The sequence below is a fragment of the Saccopteryx bilineata genome, chromosome 5 (assembly GCF_036850765.1).
Source record: "Saccopteryx bilineata isolate mSacBil1 chromosome 5, mSacBil1_pri_phased_curated, whole genome shotgun sequence".
Lineage (NCBI taxonomy): Eukaryota > Metazoa > Chordata > Mammalia > Chiroptera > Emballonuridae > Saccopteryx > Saccopteryx bilineata.
Genome location: NC_089494.1, coordinates 95236507 through 95254669, shown reverse-complemented (window position 1 = coordinate 95254669; position 18163 = coordinate 95236507). Strand labels below are relative to the sequence as shown.

The 18163-nt window shown below is 40.1% G+C and overlaps 1 protein-coding gene across 16 annotated transcripts in view; it reads right to left on the bottom strand.

Annotated features, from left to right (window-relative positions):
• GTDC1 (glycosyltransferase like domain containing 1) overlaps positions 1-18163 on the bottom strand; it is a 461161-nt gene that overhangs the window by 297539 nt on the left and 145459 nt on the right. For 12 of the 16 annotated variants that reach the window (XM_066279614.1, XM_066279615.1, XM_066279607.1 and 9 more), the window contains 2 exons: positions 16287-16348; positions 12756-12958 (listed from right to left, as the gene is read on the bottom strand). The exons of 1 other annotated variant lie outside the window; for it this stretch is intronic. In XM_066279614.1, coding sequence (XP_066135711.1) covers positions 12756-12934 — 179 coding nt within the window. In that variant the 5' untranslated portion in view covers positions 12935-12958; positions 16287-16348. Of the gene's footprint in view, positions 1-9597; positions 9672-12755; positions 12959-16286; positions 16349-18163 lie in introns of those variants that run through there. 3 more of the 16 variants (XM_066279618.1, XM_066279613.1, XM_066279621.1) reach the window with 2 other exon arrangements.

Below are 18163 nucleotides of genomic sequence, written 5' to 3'. Positions count from 1 at the left end.
GTTCTATAGTAACTTCTTCAGCCTTTAATGTGCATGTCCTATGTCCCATGCCCGGTACAGACTGATGGCTAACATAAAGGCCAAACACCATCTCTTTGAAGGCAAAAAATTATGAAATCTGAGGCTTAACCAAGAGATCTGAACAATAAGTCACAGCAGAGCAACTTAAAAGATAGAAGCCCTACTAGAAAAAAAATGTTATCCAAGAGTCTCTAACTCTAAAAATAAAAGCTAAACATGCAAGAAGGTATACAAATAAGACAAGGACATAATTACTGTGTTAGATGAAGCAGTGATTGAGAAAGCTGAATAAGAGAATGGATTTGTCTCTTAAGTTAGAATTCCTTAAATCTTTATCTCAGTTCCTTGTTCACGACATCATAGAGCTCAATAGAGGAAATCAAAACCTTCAGCTACAGATGAAAAAAATAAGACCCTCAGGTGAAAAAGTGACTTTTCCAAGGCCAAACAATTTATGGCAGAGCTGATATTAGAACTCAAGACATATCCCCTGTTGTTTCTTTCAAACACAGGTGATTTGTATTATTATAGTAAACTATTTTATGTATACATGCATCTAAATATATTTTATTAAGTATCACTTGAAAAATTATTCTTGGATAGAGTCTAAACAAGAAGCTATAAACACAAAGCCCTAAGTGAGCCAGTTAAGTAACCCTAAACTGGAGGTTAGTATAAAGCAATGGCAACTAGTTGTGTCTATGAATAAAACAAAATATCTATATAAATCTAAAAGCATTAAAAAAAATTTTAAATGCTTAAATAACTGCAGAGTCCAAGCAAAATATCTCTTTGGGGCCAAATTCTAATTTGTCATTTATCCTACAGTTTCTGCACCATAAATTAAAAGGCCACTGCTCATGGGTGGCCACTGCTAAAATTAAAAAGCCTTAAACAACAATCATGTGACATTTTACAAAATACTACAGGTACATTCTAGGTTCTATAAAGTTTCCTAAACTAAAAACATTTTTTTTCTAGAAACACATTTATCCTGGGGAAATTTCAAAAAATTGTATTTTCTTTTATCCAAATTTACATAATGAAAGATGACTGATTTCATAGTATGATTAATATAACCCATAAAAATAAGTGAATAAATATGTATGGAATTCTTTAGTTTAATCCCATAAAACTGACTAACACAGGCCCTCAAATGTTTCTAAGCAGTTTCTGTGTACAAGAGAGAACACCCAACTCATGATACTAGTAGTACCAATGCAGAAAATAGCAAATTAACAAAGCCAATTACAACTGTATTTTGTTTGCATTTACAAATCCACAGGAATGAAATCATTCATTCAACCATATTTACTCAGCAGCTACTATTTGCTAGGTAGCAAGCATACAGGCACTGAGGATAATAACGATAAAGAAGATAAATGTGGCCCTTGTCATATACGGAACTTACAGAATAATAAAAAAGAAAATAAATCAAACAGACAAAATAATTACCAATTGTAGATCACATTATTACAGAGGGGAAATAAAGGATGCTGAAACAGAGGGCTTGTCTTAGAGGGAGGGGGTGGTCAGGAAGGGCCTGCTGAGAAGGTGAAAGTTGAGCTGAGACTTGAAGGACGGGTAAAGGAATAAGCAGAGCAGGCAAGGCAAGGAGGAGGCGTGGCTTAGTGTTGCCAGCTAGCGACCAGCCAGCAGCAACGGGACCTGGGGAGGACGGAGCTTGGCATTGCAGAGTGAACAAGGCCAGTGCGACTACTGCAGCTGACGCATGAGACGCCTGGAGCAAGGGATGAGGCTGGAAAGTGGGCAGGGTCCGGCAAATCCTGATGTGACACAGATTTTCACAGATACAATGATGGTTTTCAATCAAGGATTATTTAATCAAGGCTATGAGTATTAACAAATGGAATTAGGCACAATGCTTTCCTTCAAGCAACAAACAGTTTACTAGACACTTACCATATGCCAACATGGTGTTTCCAAGTTTGTCAAGTTTGGCCTAATAGCACCAGTGTTAGCATAGGCACTGCCATTAGTGTAGAAGCTCTTACTAACTGCTGATGAGAGAAAACAACAGGAAACAGGCTTAGAAAAGAGCCACAAGATAGGGGGATTTAGGCCAAACCAACTAACCCTCCCAACCCTCTATTACACATATTTAATCACCAAGAGTTTCTCCTAAAAAAGAGAGGGGTTTAAATTTTAATTGTCAGCAAAAGGTGGTAAATAAAGCAAAATATAGAAAAGACTTTACAGGGAAAAAATCACTAGAATAAAGGACTATGTTCTTTAAAAAGACATAAGAAAGGGACATGAATGTTGTTTTGTGAGCACCAGGCCTGATCCAGCCCAGCCTCTCGCCTGCCGTTATCTCTGTGGGCTGGCTGGTCCATCATGTGAATGAACCACAGAGGAGTGTGAAGGCAGGAAAGATGGACAAGAATGAGTCATTTAATGGACAGGACAATGTTTCCAGCAGCAGCGAGGAGCCCAAATCTGACCCCCAGGGAACAGGCAGCATGAAGATTTCTCTAAGAGGGAGACCTAAGGAAAGGAAAGGCACGGACTAAAGCCACACCTTCAGAGGCCCTGAAGGAGTCAGCCAGACCAGGACCTGTGCACACCCTCCACAGCTCCAGAAGAAACATGTTTGCACTGACTGAGTTCTTATAAAAGCACACATCTTCTTTTCTCAAGTAAAAAAAGATATAAATTTTGGGACTGGAAATACAATAAAAATACCTTTCATTTCCTAAAGGTGTTTTCCAGGCTATGAAAACAAAATATGGCAAAGACACTCAACACCTAAAAACAAATAGATTAGCAGCACTCTAAGATTAGGCTCATAATTTTGATTATGTCAAAAATGAGTATGTTATATCCAAAAGCAAATTATCATGGCCCTTACCCAACAGCCAGAGCTCTTTTACACAATAGTACATTTCCTGTCCACTTAGGGGCATTATACCTTTTACATCTCATTCATTAAAAATAATTATTTTAGCCCTGGCCAGTTGGCTCAGTGGTAGAGCGTCAGCCTGGCATGCAGGAGTCCCGGGTTCAATTCCCGGCCAGGGCACACAGGAGAAGCGCCCATCTGCTTCTCCACTCCTCCCCCTCTCCTTCCTCTCTGTCTCTCTCTTCCCCTCCTGCAGCCAAGGTTCCATTGGAGCAAAGTTTGCACGGGCGCTGAGGATGGCTCTGTGGCCTCTGCCTCAGGCGCTAGAGTGGCTCTGATTGTGGCAGAGCAACGCCCCAAGATGAGCAGAGCATCGCCCCCTGGTGGGCGTGCCGGGTGGATCCGAGTCGGGTGCATGCAGGAGTCTGTCTGACTGCTTCTCCACTTCCAACTTCGGAAAAATAAACACACACACACAAAAATGATTTTGAGCATGGGATCATCAACATGATCCGGGGGTCACTGGCTTGGCTTGAGCTCCCTGGTCAAGGCGCATATGAGAAGCAATGAACAACTAAAGTGAAGCAACCACACACAAGTGGATGCTTCTCATCTCTTTCCTCCCCCCTCTCTTCCTGTCTCCCTCCTTCTCTCAGAAGGGTAACTATTAATATATGGGAGATTGACCCTAGAGGTCTTTAAGGTACAGTCTTTCTGAATATGAACCATTACTTGGGAATTATAAATATGATATTTAATTAAAAAATACATTAGAAAAGATATTAGAAATACACACTTGAAGTTGCACTGCTATGCTTAATACTTTGGAAGCAGTGAGTTCACAGTGTTAGCTACTAACTTAACTAGCCAAACACTTCTAAATTAGCAACTTGTGAGAATAAACTATAAACTTCATAACAAGAAAACTTTTTTTCCCTGCTACTAGATTGTTTACCTTCTTGAGGGTACTGACAAAGTAACAAAGATCAAGTCTGGAAACCAATCTTTAGGAAGCATGGTGACAGGGTTAATTCCCAGTTTTACAATGAAGAGTTGTTGGGATAATTTAAAGGTAAGTCATTCGTGTGTGTATGCGAAAGAGAAGAGAGAAAGAGAGGAGAGAGACAGACTGAGGGAGACTCAGAAACAGAGAGAGACTGAATGGCTCGGGTTTGAGTTTGCAGCACTGTTCTGTTTCTGCAGTATTGTGGTAAGCTGCATTTTCAACATAAAGTCCACATGACTAAACTGAACAACACAGGAGACTTCGCTAGATGAAATATTGTGGACAAAGCCCTAACTCTCTGTAAACACTGGGAAACTGCAGTGTGCGTTGCCTAGACAGAAGAGCAGATTGGTAGAAACAAACCAAATGAGAATCCTACAATTATGAATAGGACAGGGAAGCTGGTTGGTGGGCCACAGCCACAGGGAAACTCTCGGCCAATTTTCATAAATGGAGCAGTCACATGTTGGCGAAACTATGGGATGCTAAACTGCACCTACTGACAATGTAATTTATGCAGTGTCAGAACATCATCCAAATCCCAAGTGCACACAACTGGTAATGATATAAGAGAAGTGAGCAGGGCAGTACTGGAATGCCGCCGCCTCTAGCCAAGTCCATGAATCAATCCAAGAACTTCACAGCACACCAGTGTGAGGATAATTCAGGAATGGCAGGTATTGAGCATTCTAAACAGAGAATGTTATTTGTGTAGTCATGAGTCTACTCAATGATTTAAATATATATATTATATATATGTAGTATTTTATTTGGATTTAAAGGAAAAACCTCAGAAGAAAAAAAAGAAGAAAATTCAAATAACTTGTGACATCCATGGCTGAAAACTAGAGAAATGTGCTGAAGGAAAATAAGAAAATCAGATTCACAAATCTATTAAAGCTCCTGGTTCCCAGCTTCCAGCCCAGGTTAAAAAAAAAAATGGCAAAGGACCTGAAAAGACACTTACTTCTCCAAAGAAGACATAGAGATGGTCAACAAAAATACAAAAAGACATTTCATGTCACTGATCATGAGCGAGATGCAAATTAAAACCACAATGAGGCCCTGGCTAGTTGGCTCAGTGGTAGAGCATCAGCCCGGTGTGTGAAGTCCAGGGTTTGCTTCCTGGTCAGGTCATACAGAAGCAACCATCTGTTTTTCCATCCCTCCTCTCTCCTCATCTTCCCCTCCCATAGCCATGGCTTGAATGGTTCAATCATAGTTGGCCCCAGGCTCTGAGGATGGCTCCATGGCCTCTGCCTCAGGCACTAAAATAGCTCAGCTGTCGAGCAATGATGCAGCGGCCCAGACGGGCAGAGCATCGCCTAGTAGGGGTCTTGCTGGTTAGATCCGGTTGGGGCTCATGTAAAGTCTGTCTCTGCCTCCCTGTCTCTCACTTAATTAAAAAAAAAAAAAGGTATCACCTCTCAACTTTCAGAATAGCTATTATCAATAAACCAACAAACAAGAGCTGGCAGGAATATGGAGTAAAGGCAATCCTCATGCACTGTTGGTGGGAATGCAGATTGGTGCAACCGCTGTGTAAAACAGTATGGAGTTACCTCAAAAAATTAAAAATGGAACTGCCTTGTGATCCAGTAATCCACTTCTGGGAATATATCTGAACAAGCATGAAACATTGATTCAGAAAAATCAGTGCATAGCAGCACTATGCTCACTGCAGCATTATTTACAATAGCCAAGATTTGGAATAAGCCCAAGTGCCCATCAGTATTACACAATGAAATATTACTCAGTTATAAAAAAGAAGGAAATCTTACCTTTGCAACAACATTGATGGACATACAGACTATAATGCTAGGTAAAATAAGCCAGTCAGAGAAAGACAAATACCATATGATTTCACTTACATGTGGAATCTAATGAACAAAATAAACACACAAAATAGAAAAGACTCAGATTCAGAGAAGAGACCAACAGCTGTGAGAGGAAAGAGGATTGGGGAACTGGGTAAAAAAGGATTAAGAAAAACAAAAGCAACAACAAAAAAACTCATAGACACCAATGGCAATAATGGTGATTACTAGAAAGAAAGGGGCTGGGAGGAGGCAGAAGAGGGTAGAGGGGGTATAAATGGTGATAGAGGAAACTTGATTTGGGGTGGTGAAGACACAATACAATATACAGATGATAAATTCAAATTAAATATAAAAATTAAATTTTTTTTTATTTTTCCAAAGTTAGAAGTGGGGAGGCAGACACAGACTCCTGCATGTGCCCGACCGAGATTCACTGGGCACGCCCACCAGGGGGCGATGCTCTGCCCCTCTTGGGCTTTGCTCAGTTTAGGCTAGAGTCATTCTAGCGCCTGAGGCAGAGGCCATGGAGCCATCCTTATAACCCAGGCCAACTTTGCTCCAATAGAGCCTTGGCTGCAGGAGGGGAAGAGAGAGATAGAAAGGAGAAGAGGAAGGGTGGAAAAGCAGATGGGCGCTTCTCCTGTGTGCCCTGACTGGGAATCGAACCCAGGACTCCTGCATGCTAGGCTGACGCTCTACCGCTGAGCCAACCGGCCAGGGCCCATTTCTTTTATTTTTTTAAAATTTATTTTAGGCCCTGGCCAGTTGCTCAGTAGTAGAGCATCGGCCTGGCATGAAGGAGTCCTGGGTTCAATTCCCGGCCAGGGCACACAGGAGAAGCGCCCAACTGCTTCTCCACCCCTCCCCCTCTCCTTCCTCTCTATCTCTCTCTTCCCCTCCCGCTGCCGAGGCTCCATTGGAGCAAAGATGGCCCGGGCGCTGAGGATGGCTCTGTGGCCTCTGCCTCAGGCGCTAGAATGGCTCTGGATGCAACAGAGCGACGCCCCAGATGGGCAGAGCATCGCCCCCTGGTGGGCATGCCAGGTGGATCCCGGTCGGGTGCATGCAGGAGTTTGTCTGACTGCCTCCCCCTTTCCAGCTTTGGAAAAATGAAAAAAAATTAAAAAGTAAAAGGAATGAACAGTGTACGGCACCAGCAGGTAGCCAGATACGAGTTCAAATCACATACAGACCATTAACTATCTGTGTAACCTGTGCAAGTAACCTAACTCTCTCTAAGCTTCAGATTCTTCCCCCATTGAACCAGAAAAACAATATCTAACTTTCAGGATTGTAGAATGTCAACTACATAACAAGTGTTCAATATGCTAGCTGTTGTTTCTAGTATTTAATCGCACTAAATCTTATTCTGGTTACTGTAGAGATGTAAAATGACTACCTTAGGAAAGCCTGACAACACTTCACCTACCTATAAATTCTTAAGCCATCATTTACTTTTATACTCCCAACTATGATGCACACTAATAAAAAGGTGTTTTCATGATTAAAATATATTAAATTATTCAGAAAGGTATATTTTATTGAAAAGATGTTTTACTTCAAGTATTATATTATGCAGATTATATTTTTAACAAGAATAATCCAAAACAAGATATACTTGCTAAACAAAGTAACTAAATAACTAATTTACAAAAGATTTGTTTGACAAACCACCACCTTCCTTATTAATTTACCATTATATATAGCACTAATTTTGCCATACCTTTTTTCATAAGGGCTAGCTACAAATCACAAACACACATAGGTAATTCATATCCACTAAAAATGTTCATTTTCCCAAAGAAAGTTACATTCAATGTCTCACAGGGGTCCCTGGCCAGTTGGCTCAGTGGTAGAGTATTGGCCCAGCATGTAGATGTCCCAGGTTCAGTTCCTGATCAGGGCACACAGGAGAAGCAACCATCTGCTTCTCCACCCACTGGTTCAAGTGCATTGGCCCAAGGCACTGAGGATGATCCATGGAGCATCAGCCTCAGGCACTAAAAATAGCTCCACTATGAGCATGGCCCCAGATGGGCAGAGCCTCAGCCCCAGATAGTGTTTGCCGGGTAAGTCCCAGTCAGGGCACATGCGGGAATCTGTCTCTCTATCTCCACTCCTATCACTTGGGGAAAAAAAAAATGTTGGGAAAAAGATCACACATTCCTTAAAGAGAATCTGCTTAGTGAAGAACCAAGGTCATGATACAATTAAAGAAAATGGCAAATCATAATACAATTATCAACAATCAAATACCACTTTTAGCTTTAATTTCATTCCCGCATTACTTGAAACAACTAAACTTTCATCACATTTATTTTCTATCCAACTATTTGCTTTCCTTACCATTCCTTGGACATTAAAAATAATTTTTTTTAAAGGTCAGTGGTAGGTGGTAGGTATCATAATGAGAATCAACACCTATTAAGACTTCTATGGCTACATGAAACAGAAAGTCTAAAAACTAGACACTTGATTTCATGTACACAAGTTTGAAAAGAGGCAGGTGGAAGGTTTTTAACTAATGCATCCACATCTTTAATGATTACAGTGCCATTCAGACTTTCTATTTCATTTTGAGTGAGATTTTATCAGTAACATTTTTCTAAGAAATTATCCATTTTGTCTAAGTTTTCAATGTATTAACATAAAACTATTAAGAGCATTTCCTCCTTTTTATTGATCTGTGTCACATCTGTAGCTACATTTATTTCACTCTAAAAATTAATCATGCCTTTTGAAAAATATCAGTCATGCCTGTGGTTTATCTATTATATTATTTTTAAATAACTACTTTAAGTTTGTTCATCCTAATTATATTATGTGCTTTCAATTTCACTAATTTACTCTTCTTATAGCTTCCTTCCCAGCACTACTCCTAGATTCAAGTAAGAAGGGCTCTGCACATCGCAATGAAAAAAATGATAGAGTTCTTAAAGATGATGTAGCTGTGACTGTCACTTTAGATGCAACCCACTCTGTGATACATAATATGTTCATCATTATGATTCAGTTCTATTTTTTGGTATCCAGTATAATTTCTTCTGTGGCCCATGAGTTATTTAGAATTATGCTTTTGCATTTCCTGACTTACAGGTTCTCTTAGAAATCTTTGTTAATGGTTTCTGTCCTGCACACTCTTCAGAATGATTTCACCTGAGGGGCGAGAATCATTTGAGGAGAGCTGCTCACAGCCTGAAGCAGATCCTGGCAGGAGGAGGCTGGCCGGGCACAAGGAAAGGGAACGGGCATGGGGACTGACAGTTTCTGCTACCCTGATCCTCAGACAGCTATTTTTATTCATTTCTAGCATATTCTTCCATTGTTTCTCTACAGCCTCCTTTTTTCATATCACAGACACCACCTAGTCACCCTGTTTGGCACCTTACTTTCATCACTGTCCCCATAAGGGTACACTGGAAGCTTCCTAATTCAGATTAGGCTGCAGAACATTTCATTTCAAGAACGTAACACAATTTAGTTAACCGGTTCCTTCTATGGCAATTAGGCAACCAAAGCTTCAAAACCAGTTTACCACTCGAATTTCCAGGTCCTGATTCAGATCCTTTCTTACCTTGCTCAGCTATGGACTTAAAAGAAAATTTGTTACATTTTACAAAGCATTTTTAGATGTCTTAGAATGCAGGCCTTTCAGGTGACCAAATAGCTGTATTCTCCAAACTGGAAGTCTAATGCAGGATCTTCCCAGCCTCTATCAGTCCATTTTGGCAGCGTAGGTGCTATGTCCTCATCCTGTCACCTCATGGGGTTGCAAACGTCACAACCACATTCAAATGCAGGAAAGGAGAGATGGCTTTCTCCTTTCGCAAGTTTAAAAAAAAAAAAAAGGACTTTGTTGGAAGAACACCCCAAAATCATACACTTACATAACTTGCCAAAACCTAGTGACTGACCAGACCTTGCTGCAAAGAAAGCTGGGAAAATTTGGCAGCAAACTGGATCACCGAAACCGACTTAGGTCAATCGCGCTTCCCCCAGGGGCTGGGCGCTGAGCCGCCCAAAGACAACCGCGGCTGTTCAGACGGCCGGGTGTCCGTCACAGTATCTCGGATGGATGAAAACTTAACTGGAAGCATCCTGAGAGTGAAAACAGTGATTCTTTCAGTTCAATAAAGATACTACAAAAAAATGAATAAAATGTCTTTGATGTCTACCTAGGTATATTTTAACAAAATTGAAAAGCTTGATCCTGAGACAAATGACTCACACATTTCAGAGCACAAAATTAAAGCACATCCTCAAAAACATTTTTCTGTATTTTTGTGAAGTTTCTAGAGGGCAAAGCTTTAATATAACCTAAAAATTATAATAACTACCAACTACTTTTACAGAAAAATAACTTCTGGAGGTTTTGTAATCTATAAAAACATTATATAGCCCAAAATGTGGATCATAGTGTATCCTTTTAGTAGATCAGTTTGATTAAGTAGAATCAAACTGACTAGTTAAGCTGAAGCATTTATCCTTTGACTAACGAAACCTTTTCCAGACAACAAGCTTATAACAGTGAAGTTAGAAAATGACATATGTACCTGCATTCAAGGTCTTTTTCATCAGACACATTCCTACTTGCTCATAGCAATTTTGCATACTAGGCAATATTGGTGCTTATTCATTTTGTTATTTATGAATTTTGATAATCTCACTTTCCAAATGTATAAAAAGGAAGGAATCAAAAAGCAAAAACTTTTCATTTATTTAAACGTCTCTACAGAGATCAGATTTACCTGATGTAATAAAAGGTTATTCTTGCACTTCAATGTAGGATTGAGTGAACATATTGTTTAACTTAGTACAAGTTTTCAGGGGACTGTTATTTGTCCTAAAGTATTCAAAACAGTTGTTTGGTAAAGAGTACATGTTATCATTGGTCAGATATAACTGTAAGTTAGACTGGTGATGTATATCTTTTAGTGAAGTCTGATTAGATTAAAATATAGTTAACTGAACGGCTTCCACAGCTGAGCCTGGAAGACCACAGATATCACTGTTAGGACCTGGAGGTTAAGGCTATCAGAGAGCAAACTTTACATCATGATCTTTCAGAAATCTACTTCCCAAATAAGGCTGCTTCAAAGAGCAATGTGATGTTTATTCTTGAATACTTCAGACCTAAAAGAGAGTGAGGAAGCCATGGACAGTGTTTGTTTGCATGCTTTCCACATACAAATATTTGTAATACAATAATTTCATTCTGAGAAGCTACATAATCAAAATGAAATCTAATAGCAGACATAGCAATGTTTCATTTCAATGTTCCAATCACTGTAGAAATTTATTATACCAAATGGTAGTGTTAAGTGAAAATGTGCCATAAAGTCAACCAGATTACTTGACCTCGAGTAATATGACACAAGTGGTGCAGCGAGAACAATGAAATAAGATGTGAAGGCAACTATAAATAGTCATAGTTTAATACAGCAGTAGCCTTAGCCTTGCCTTTAAAACTTTTATACCGATACATTCATTAAGTTTTCTCCTACTATTAGTAACTCAACAATATTCACTTAGTCATATCAGAATATAAAATATTAAATTATGTAAGAAAAATAGTTTAGATTGAAAAAAATACAAAAAAAAATGCCCCCAAATAGCACTTTACCTTTAAAATCCCAAGCAATATGACTTGAGTGCTTACTACTTATTCCATGTGACAATCTGAATTCTTAGAGATGATGCATGGTTTTCATACACCAAAAGGATTATTCTTGCAATTCCCCAAACTGCTACTAAGGACAGCAACCTACATTTCAATTTCAAGCTCCTGTTTCACGCTCACTATTCCACCTTACAAGCAAGCATCAGAAGCCCAGGTGGGCACTGCAGCTTGCAACGTGCCCTTTCTCTAACAACCTGTCTGCTCTACTCCACTAATTATCAGCCTGGCACTCCCACTCCTGCCTAAACCCATGCAGTCCTACCCAGAATGACAAGAAGATCAGCTATGCAAGCCAAAGCAGGATAATCTTTCACTATTTAACAATCAGGAAACAGGAAACACATAGCAGTCAGTACCCACAAATAGAGAATACTTGTTCCTCCTAAAACTGTAATCAGTATTTCTCATCCATCTTTTCACTGGGTCCCGTAAGACTTTATAACAGATGCCCTTAGTTCCCATTTCATAACAAATCAGAATTCTGAAGGAAGGTCTGTGTCCCTAAAATCCACTCATCCTTCAAGATTAAGCAAAGGCTGCCAACTATACAAAGCTACCTTCAGTTTCTCATGGTAAAAACCAGTTTATTTATTTTTCATACTCTCATTGCATGTACATGTCTATCTCTACTTCAATAGTCTTTAAACCCTATAAGGGCACAGACTTTGCTCATATCCATTTTTTAAAAAATGTACCCAAGATAAATTCTCTCAGACCAAAAAATGTCAGTCATACCCATATTTGTGCATGTGATAAAAATCACAAGACAGGTGAGGAAAGGCATATATGTTCTAAATGTGGTCACTTTTCTATCAACCACGTGTCCTCAGGGTATAGTAATGTACTCTGCTGTTCTGCTATCTGTACTCTAGTCATACTGATCAATTCCATGATTGGAGAAAGTCTCATGGACAATGGAGAAGCAATATCCTTATATAGGTACATTAAAAACAGGTTAGCCCTGGCCGGTTGGCTCAGCGGTAGAGCGTCGGCCTGGTGTGCAGGGGACCCAGGATCAATTCCCGGCCAGGGCACATAGGAGAAGCGCCCATTTGCTTCTCCACCCCCTCCCCTCCTTCCTCTCTGTCTCTCTTCCCCTCCCGCAGCCGAGGCTCCATTGGAGCAAAGATGGCCCGGGCGCTGGGGATGGCTCCTTGGTCTCTGCCCCAGGCGCTAGAGTGGCTCTGGTCACCGCAGAGCGGCGCCCCGGAGGGGCAGAGCATCCGCCCCTGGCGGGCGTGCCGGGTGGATCCCGGTTGGGCGCATGCGGGGAGTCTGTCTGATTGTCTCTCCCCGTTTCCAGCTTCAGAAAAAAAACAAACAAACAAACAAACAGGCTAAAGACACAGCCTGCGCTCTAATTACCTGTAATGCTCACTGATGGGAATACTCTGAGAGAAGTATAAAGCCGCTGTCCGTGCTCTCCAATGCCACTTCTTTGCAGGAAGAGTACAAAGGACACACTTTTCCAATTCTTCTTGGAGCAGGTCCACCAGCTGCTTATGGGACCCTCCATAGAATGCTTCAATGATGAGAATACTCATTGGCCCTTCAAACTGTCACAGATTCTAGATAATAAGCAAAAAGTATATTTTTAACACAATTATATATGCATAAAGATTTTTAAATAAAAAGTCAAAGTATTATACCCAGAAAACAAATACAAATAAGTTATACATTATTTTTTTAAATAGGCTTGTCCCACTTTTTAAAAAGGCATATAATACTTAAGTTTTGTATTTTTGTAATTCATAGTTTTGCATCATCCATGTTAGCAAGAGACATAAAGGATGTTTTATTTTTCTGATTTCTGTTTTCTCCATGCCCGAAGATTACTTCCACATGACTCAGTTTTTTCTCCTACCCTAGGAAGTTTAAACACCTCTCCGGCTGTGACCACTTCCTTCCTTGTTGAAATGGCTTTGATCTGATTCAGTCATCTTACAACTGGCTTGATCTACAATTGTATCTAATCTTGGACAGTCTTTCACTCCAAGAGCCCTTCATTTGTAAGGCCCTTTGCAGTTCAAAAATCCTCTGATTCTGTAATTCTCATGTTAATCCATGTTTAAGTTCAGCTGCAACGGTCCTGGCCAGTGGCTCAGTAGATAGAGTGTCAGCCCAGCACATGGACAACTTGGTTCAATTCCTGGTCAGGGTACACAGGAGAAGTGACCATCTGCTTCTCCTTCCCCTCCCCCCTCCAGAGCCAGTGGCTTGAACATGCCACTGGGGACTAAGGATAGCTCAATTGGAGCACATCAGCCTAGGGTGGTAAAAATAGTTCAATACTCAAGGCATTAGCCTCAGGCACTAAAAATAGCACAGTACTCGAGCATCAGCCCCAGATGGGGTCACCAGGAGGATCCCAGTCTAGGCGCATGCAGGAGCCTGCCTCACTATCTCCCCTCCTCTCACCTAAAAAAATAAATTCAGCAGCTATCAATGCCTCCAATGAATTCATATTTATAAGAAAGCACATTCACATTCAAATCTCAATTCCCTAGTGTTATAAATTTTCTTAGGATAGAATTTCTTGAGACACTGTTGCATGCCTTGACTATTTTCTCACAATTGTATATACTCCACACCCAAAGAAAAACCAAAACAGTAGAGTAAAGCTATATGCCTGTGAACCAGCAAGGTTTCTACAACCTTTCTTTAAAGAATAAATCCATTAAGAGGGATAAAATAATGTTATTATTAAATAACATGGTAGCTTGACCAGGCAGTGGCACAGTGGATAAAGCGTTGAACTGGGATGCGGAGAACCCAGGTTCGAGACCAGAGGTCACCCGCCAGCTTGAGCACGGGCTCATCTGGTTTGAGCAAAGCTCACCAGCTTGAACTCAGGGTCGCTGGCTCAAGCAAGGGGTCACTCGGTCTGCTGAAGGCCCATGGTCAAGGCACATATGAGAAAGCAATCAATGAACAACTAAGGAGCCGCAATGAAGAATTGATGTTCCTGTCTATCGGTCCCTATCTGTCCTTCTCTCTGACTCTCTGTCTCTGCCACAAAAAAAAAAAAATCTGAACCAAATGGTGTGTTAAAATATTAAAAAAAAACAAACATGGTAAATTTTTCATCACAGAGAACTATCAAGAATTTTTTATTTGAATACTATAACCTTGATAATGTGCTAGTGAAATAAAAATATATGCATGAATATAAAAACTTTTACATACATTTCAAATGATATACTATTTCCTGTTAGAAAGAAGAAACATAAATATGACATTGTTTAAAAAATATTCCATATGTTTAAATTTTCCATGACTGAAATAAACATCACTCATTAAATGGCATATTGTTGTTCTTTATAATGTTGCTCCACAGAATTATTAGTCTCAACAACTCATTGATATTCTTCACTAATAAAACTGCACTTCACCTTGGTCAGTCAAAGCCATGCCTACTTAAATGCATTTCAAAGTAAAAGTCTCAAATGGTTCTTGAAGAAATGCCACAAGTGAATAAAAGCTTATGTCTTGATCTTTGAATCTCCCCAGTGAGCACTTTGGGGAAAAATATACAAACATAATTTCAATTACCTGCAATATAAGAAACAGTGTTCCTTAGGTAGAAAAGGCATGAACTCTGGGGTCAAGGAGATATAAATTTGAAGCTCAGCTCTTTCACTTCCTAGCGGTATGACCTTGGACAAGATAAGATACCTGATTCTGTAGGACTCAGCCTGGTCTTCTCTAAAATGAAGACAGCAGTACTGACAACAGATGTGTGTTGTGGAGATAAAATTGAAGCACAGTAGCTTACAATCAGTGATAAGGTATTTTGCTTCTCCCATTATGAGTACAAATCACCTTACTTAAGGAGAAAGTATATCTTCAAATCCTCCAGCATTTTAAAATCAGTAATTTTCTATCACAACCTCCTATCCACCAAGGACAGGTGGGAAAGACTGATAGATATACACATGCACCTGAAATGTAGAGCAGCTTGCATTTCATATACTATGGTAATACCCACAGGTTTTGTGCCTAAGAAGGAAGCTCAGAGGCTGAGCTATGAAGAGGCTTGATTTTTTTTCAGGCTAGCTGGAGACTTCAACTCTAATAATGCAGTGTTCAATAACAACAAACTGGTCACCATTAATCCTTCAAATGATGGAAATTTCAAGAAAGTAACTACAGAGAGCAATAAAAGACAACTTTAAAAATTAAATCAAAAGTTTCAAGAAAGACAGACTAAAAGTAGTTTAACATTAATTTGCTTACTACATTATATCACAGATATCTACAATCTTGCTTTATTTCCTCTGACCTAATCACGCTAAGGTATATATGCACTGTATATTCTTAAAAGACTCTTGTAAAAATTATCTGAGATATTTCTTCAAGAGATGGAACGTGATACCACACTAAAGAATATTTTACTCATATAACTTAAATGAAAGCACATCTGTATTAGCAGGGGGAAAAAGCTTTCTGATTCTTCATTACTCTGTCCTTTTCCATGATTAACTGATTATGCCATACAGTTAGATGCTTCTTGTGGGTCTGAATCATGAGTTATCTGCAAACTGTGGAGGCAGCAAGTGTAGGTGCTGCTGTAGAATCAAGACAATCAGTAAGCAGAACTGAACTTCAAGCATGTGGGAGGTTGAAAAATAGAAAAGGGGAAAAAAAGATTATAGCTATAGTAGATTTCCACCCCTTTAATAGCTCAGTAAGAAGACTGAAATGTACAGGTTTGAACTAGCGTTTACTTGAGCGTTTTGCTAGTGGCCAGTGGGTGTGCCTGCATTGGGGTATTTTTCTAGGGAGAGTAACTATGTCCTACCATCTCTGAACACTATACTTAGTGGCTTTGATTCATGGAAATTTGTTCTGCTTGTTTTGTGGAGACAGACATATCCTGGCAATTCCTCTACTTACTTCTGTTGCAACTTTTGTGGGAAGAAAATGCATTCCTCCCTATGGTCTCCTTAAAGCACAACCTGGAAGAAAGATGAACCCCATTAGATACAAGCAAAAGAGGAGAAGCTAAGTTTTACACATAAGATTCAAACTAAATGTCATGACAGCACTTTAGAGAACAGTTCAAATAACTTTGTTGTAGAAAACAGTGCTTGAAACAAACAAGCATAAGGTTTTTTAAAAAAAAATTCATTAAAAAGGATTTTTGCTGTTATACTAGAATATGCTAAAAGATAAAGGGAATGCATTATCTGCCCATTTTAGCAACACTGCCAGAAAATGCAATTGGTTACTCCAATACCCCAGATGCTCATAAGCAAGTCAGGTCAATACAGGCATTTTCGCACCAGTGGTGATAGCTGCTAGAAGGTCCTTGGGAGCAGCAGTAACAGCGCTTCAACACGAGAGTACTTACACTTACTTCAAAGCAAGGTCTCGCCCTGGCCGGTTGGCTCAGCGGTAGAGCGTCGGCCTAGCGTGCGGAGGACCCGGGTTCGATTCCCGGCCAGGGCACACAGGAGAAGCGCCCATTTGCTTCTCCACCCCTCCGCCGCGCTTTCCTCTCTCTCTCTTCCCCTCCCGCAGGCAAGGCTCCATTGGAGCAAAGATGGCCCGGGCGCTGGGGATGGCTCTGTGGCCTCTGCCTCAGGCGCTACAGTGGCTCTGGTCGCAACATGGCGACGCCCAGGATGGGCAGAGCATCGCCCCCTGGTGGGCAGAGCGTTGCCCCATGGTGGGCGTGCCGGGTGGATCCCGGTCGGGCGCATGCGGGAGTCTGTCTGACTGTCTCTCCCTGTTTCCAGCTTCAGAAAAATGAAAAAAAAAAAAAAAAAAAAAAGGCAAGGTCTCGTTCAGGGCAGTGACCCAGTGCTGGCCAAAAGATGTGGGTGAACCTACGTGCAGACCAATGTCTTACATAGGTGTCTGAGTGAATGAATCTATTAAAGCATTAGCGCACATACAATGTTATTAAACCTTGAAACATTTCAATTGTGTAAGTCTATCAGAATTTGGGGTGAGACATTTTAAAAGGAAGAAACAACAAGAAAAACTTATTTATTTTTATTTTTTAGCAAGACAGATACAGAGAGACAGGGAGAAAGAGAGAGAGGGACCAGGGATGGACAGCCAGGAAGGGAGGGAGCTGAGAAGCATCAATCCATTGTGATGCCTTTGTCATTCATCGATTGCTTTTGCATACGTGCCTTGGGAGAGGGGGCCCTCCAGCAGAGCAAGTGACCTTGGACTCAAGCCATCGATCTTTGGCTTCAAGCCAGCGACCATATGGTCATGTCTATGAGTCTGTGCTCAAACCAGCGACCTCGGGGTTTCAAACCTGGGTCCTCTGCATCCCAGGCCAATGCTCTATACACTGCACCACCACCTGGTCAGGCAAGAAAAACTTCTGACATTGGAGAACAAATACCAATCAGAATGCCCAAGTTCTTTCTGTATGGCACCACAATGATGGTATTTTACAACATTAAGAAAAGAATAAATGGCCAATCCATTCTTGCTCACTAAAAGAGCATATAAAATATTTCAAATAAATTTTATCAACTTTTAAGTTGCTTCTGCTGGAACAACTATGTTTCAGTTTAAAAAACAAAACAAAACAGCACTCATTTCTTCCATATATGTATTTTATTCCTAGCGATACCAATGAATGAGAATCTACTATACTATTAAAGTTTTATGTAAGTTCAATTCATTATCAATACAATGATTTAATGATACATGGTTAAATGCTAAACATTAAATTGGCAATATAAAATGAGTCAAAGTGATAACTGACATAGAAATTTTAAACAATTGCAATTTTTATTTAAGTTCTT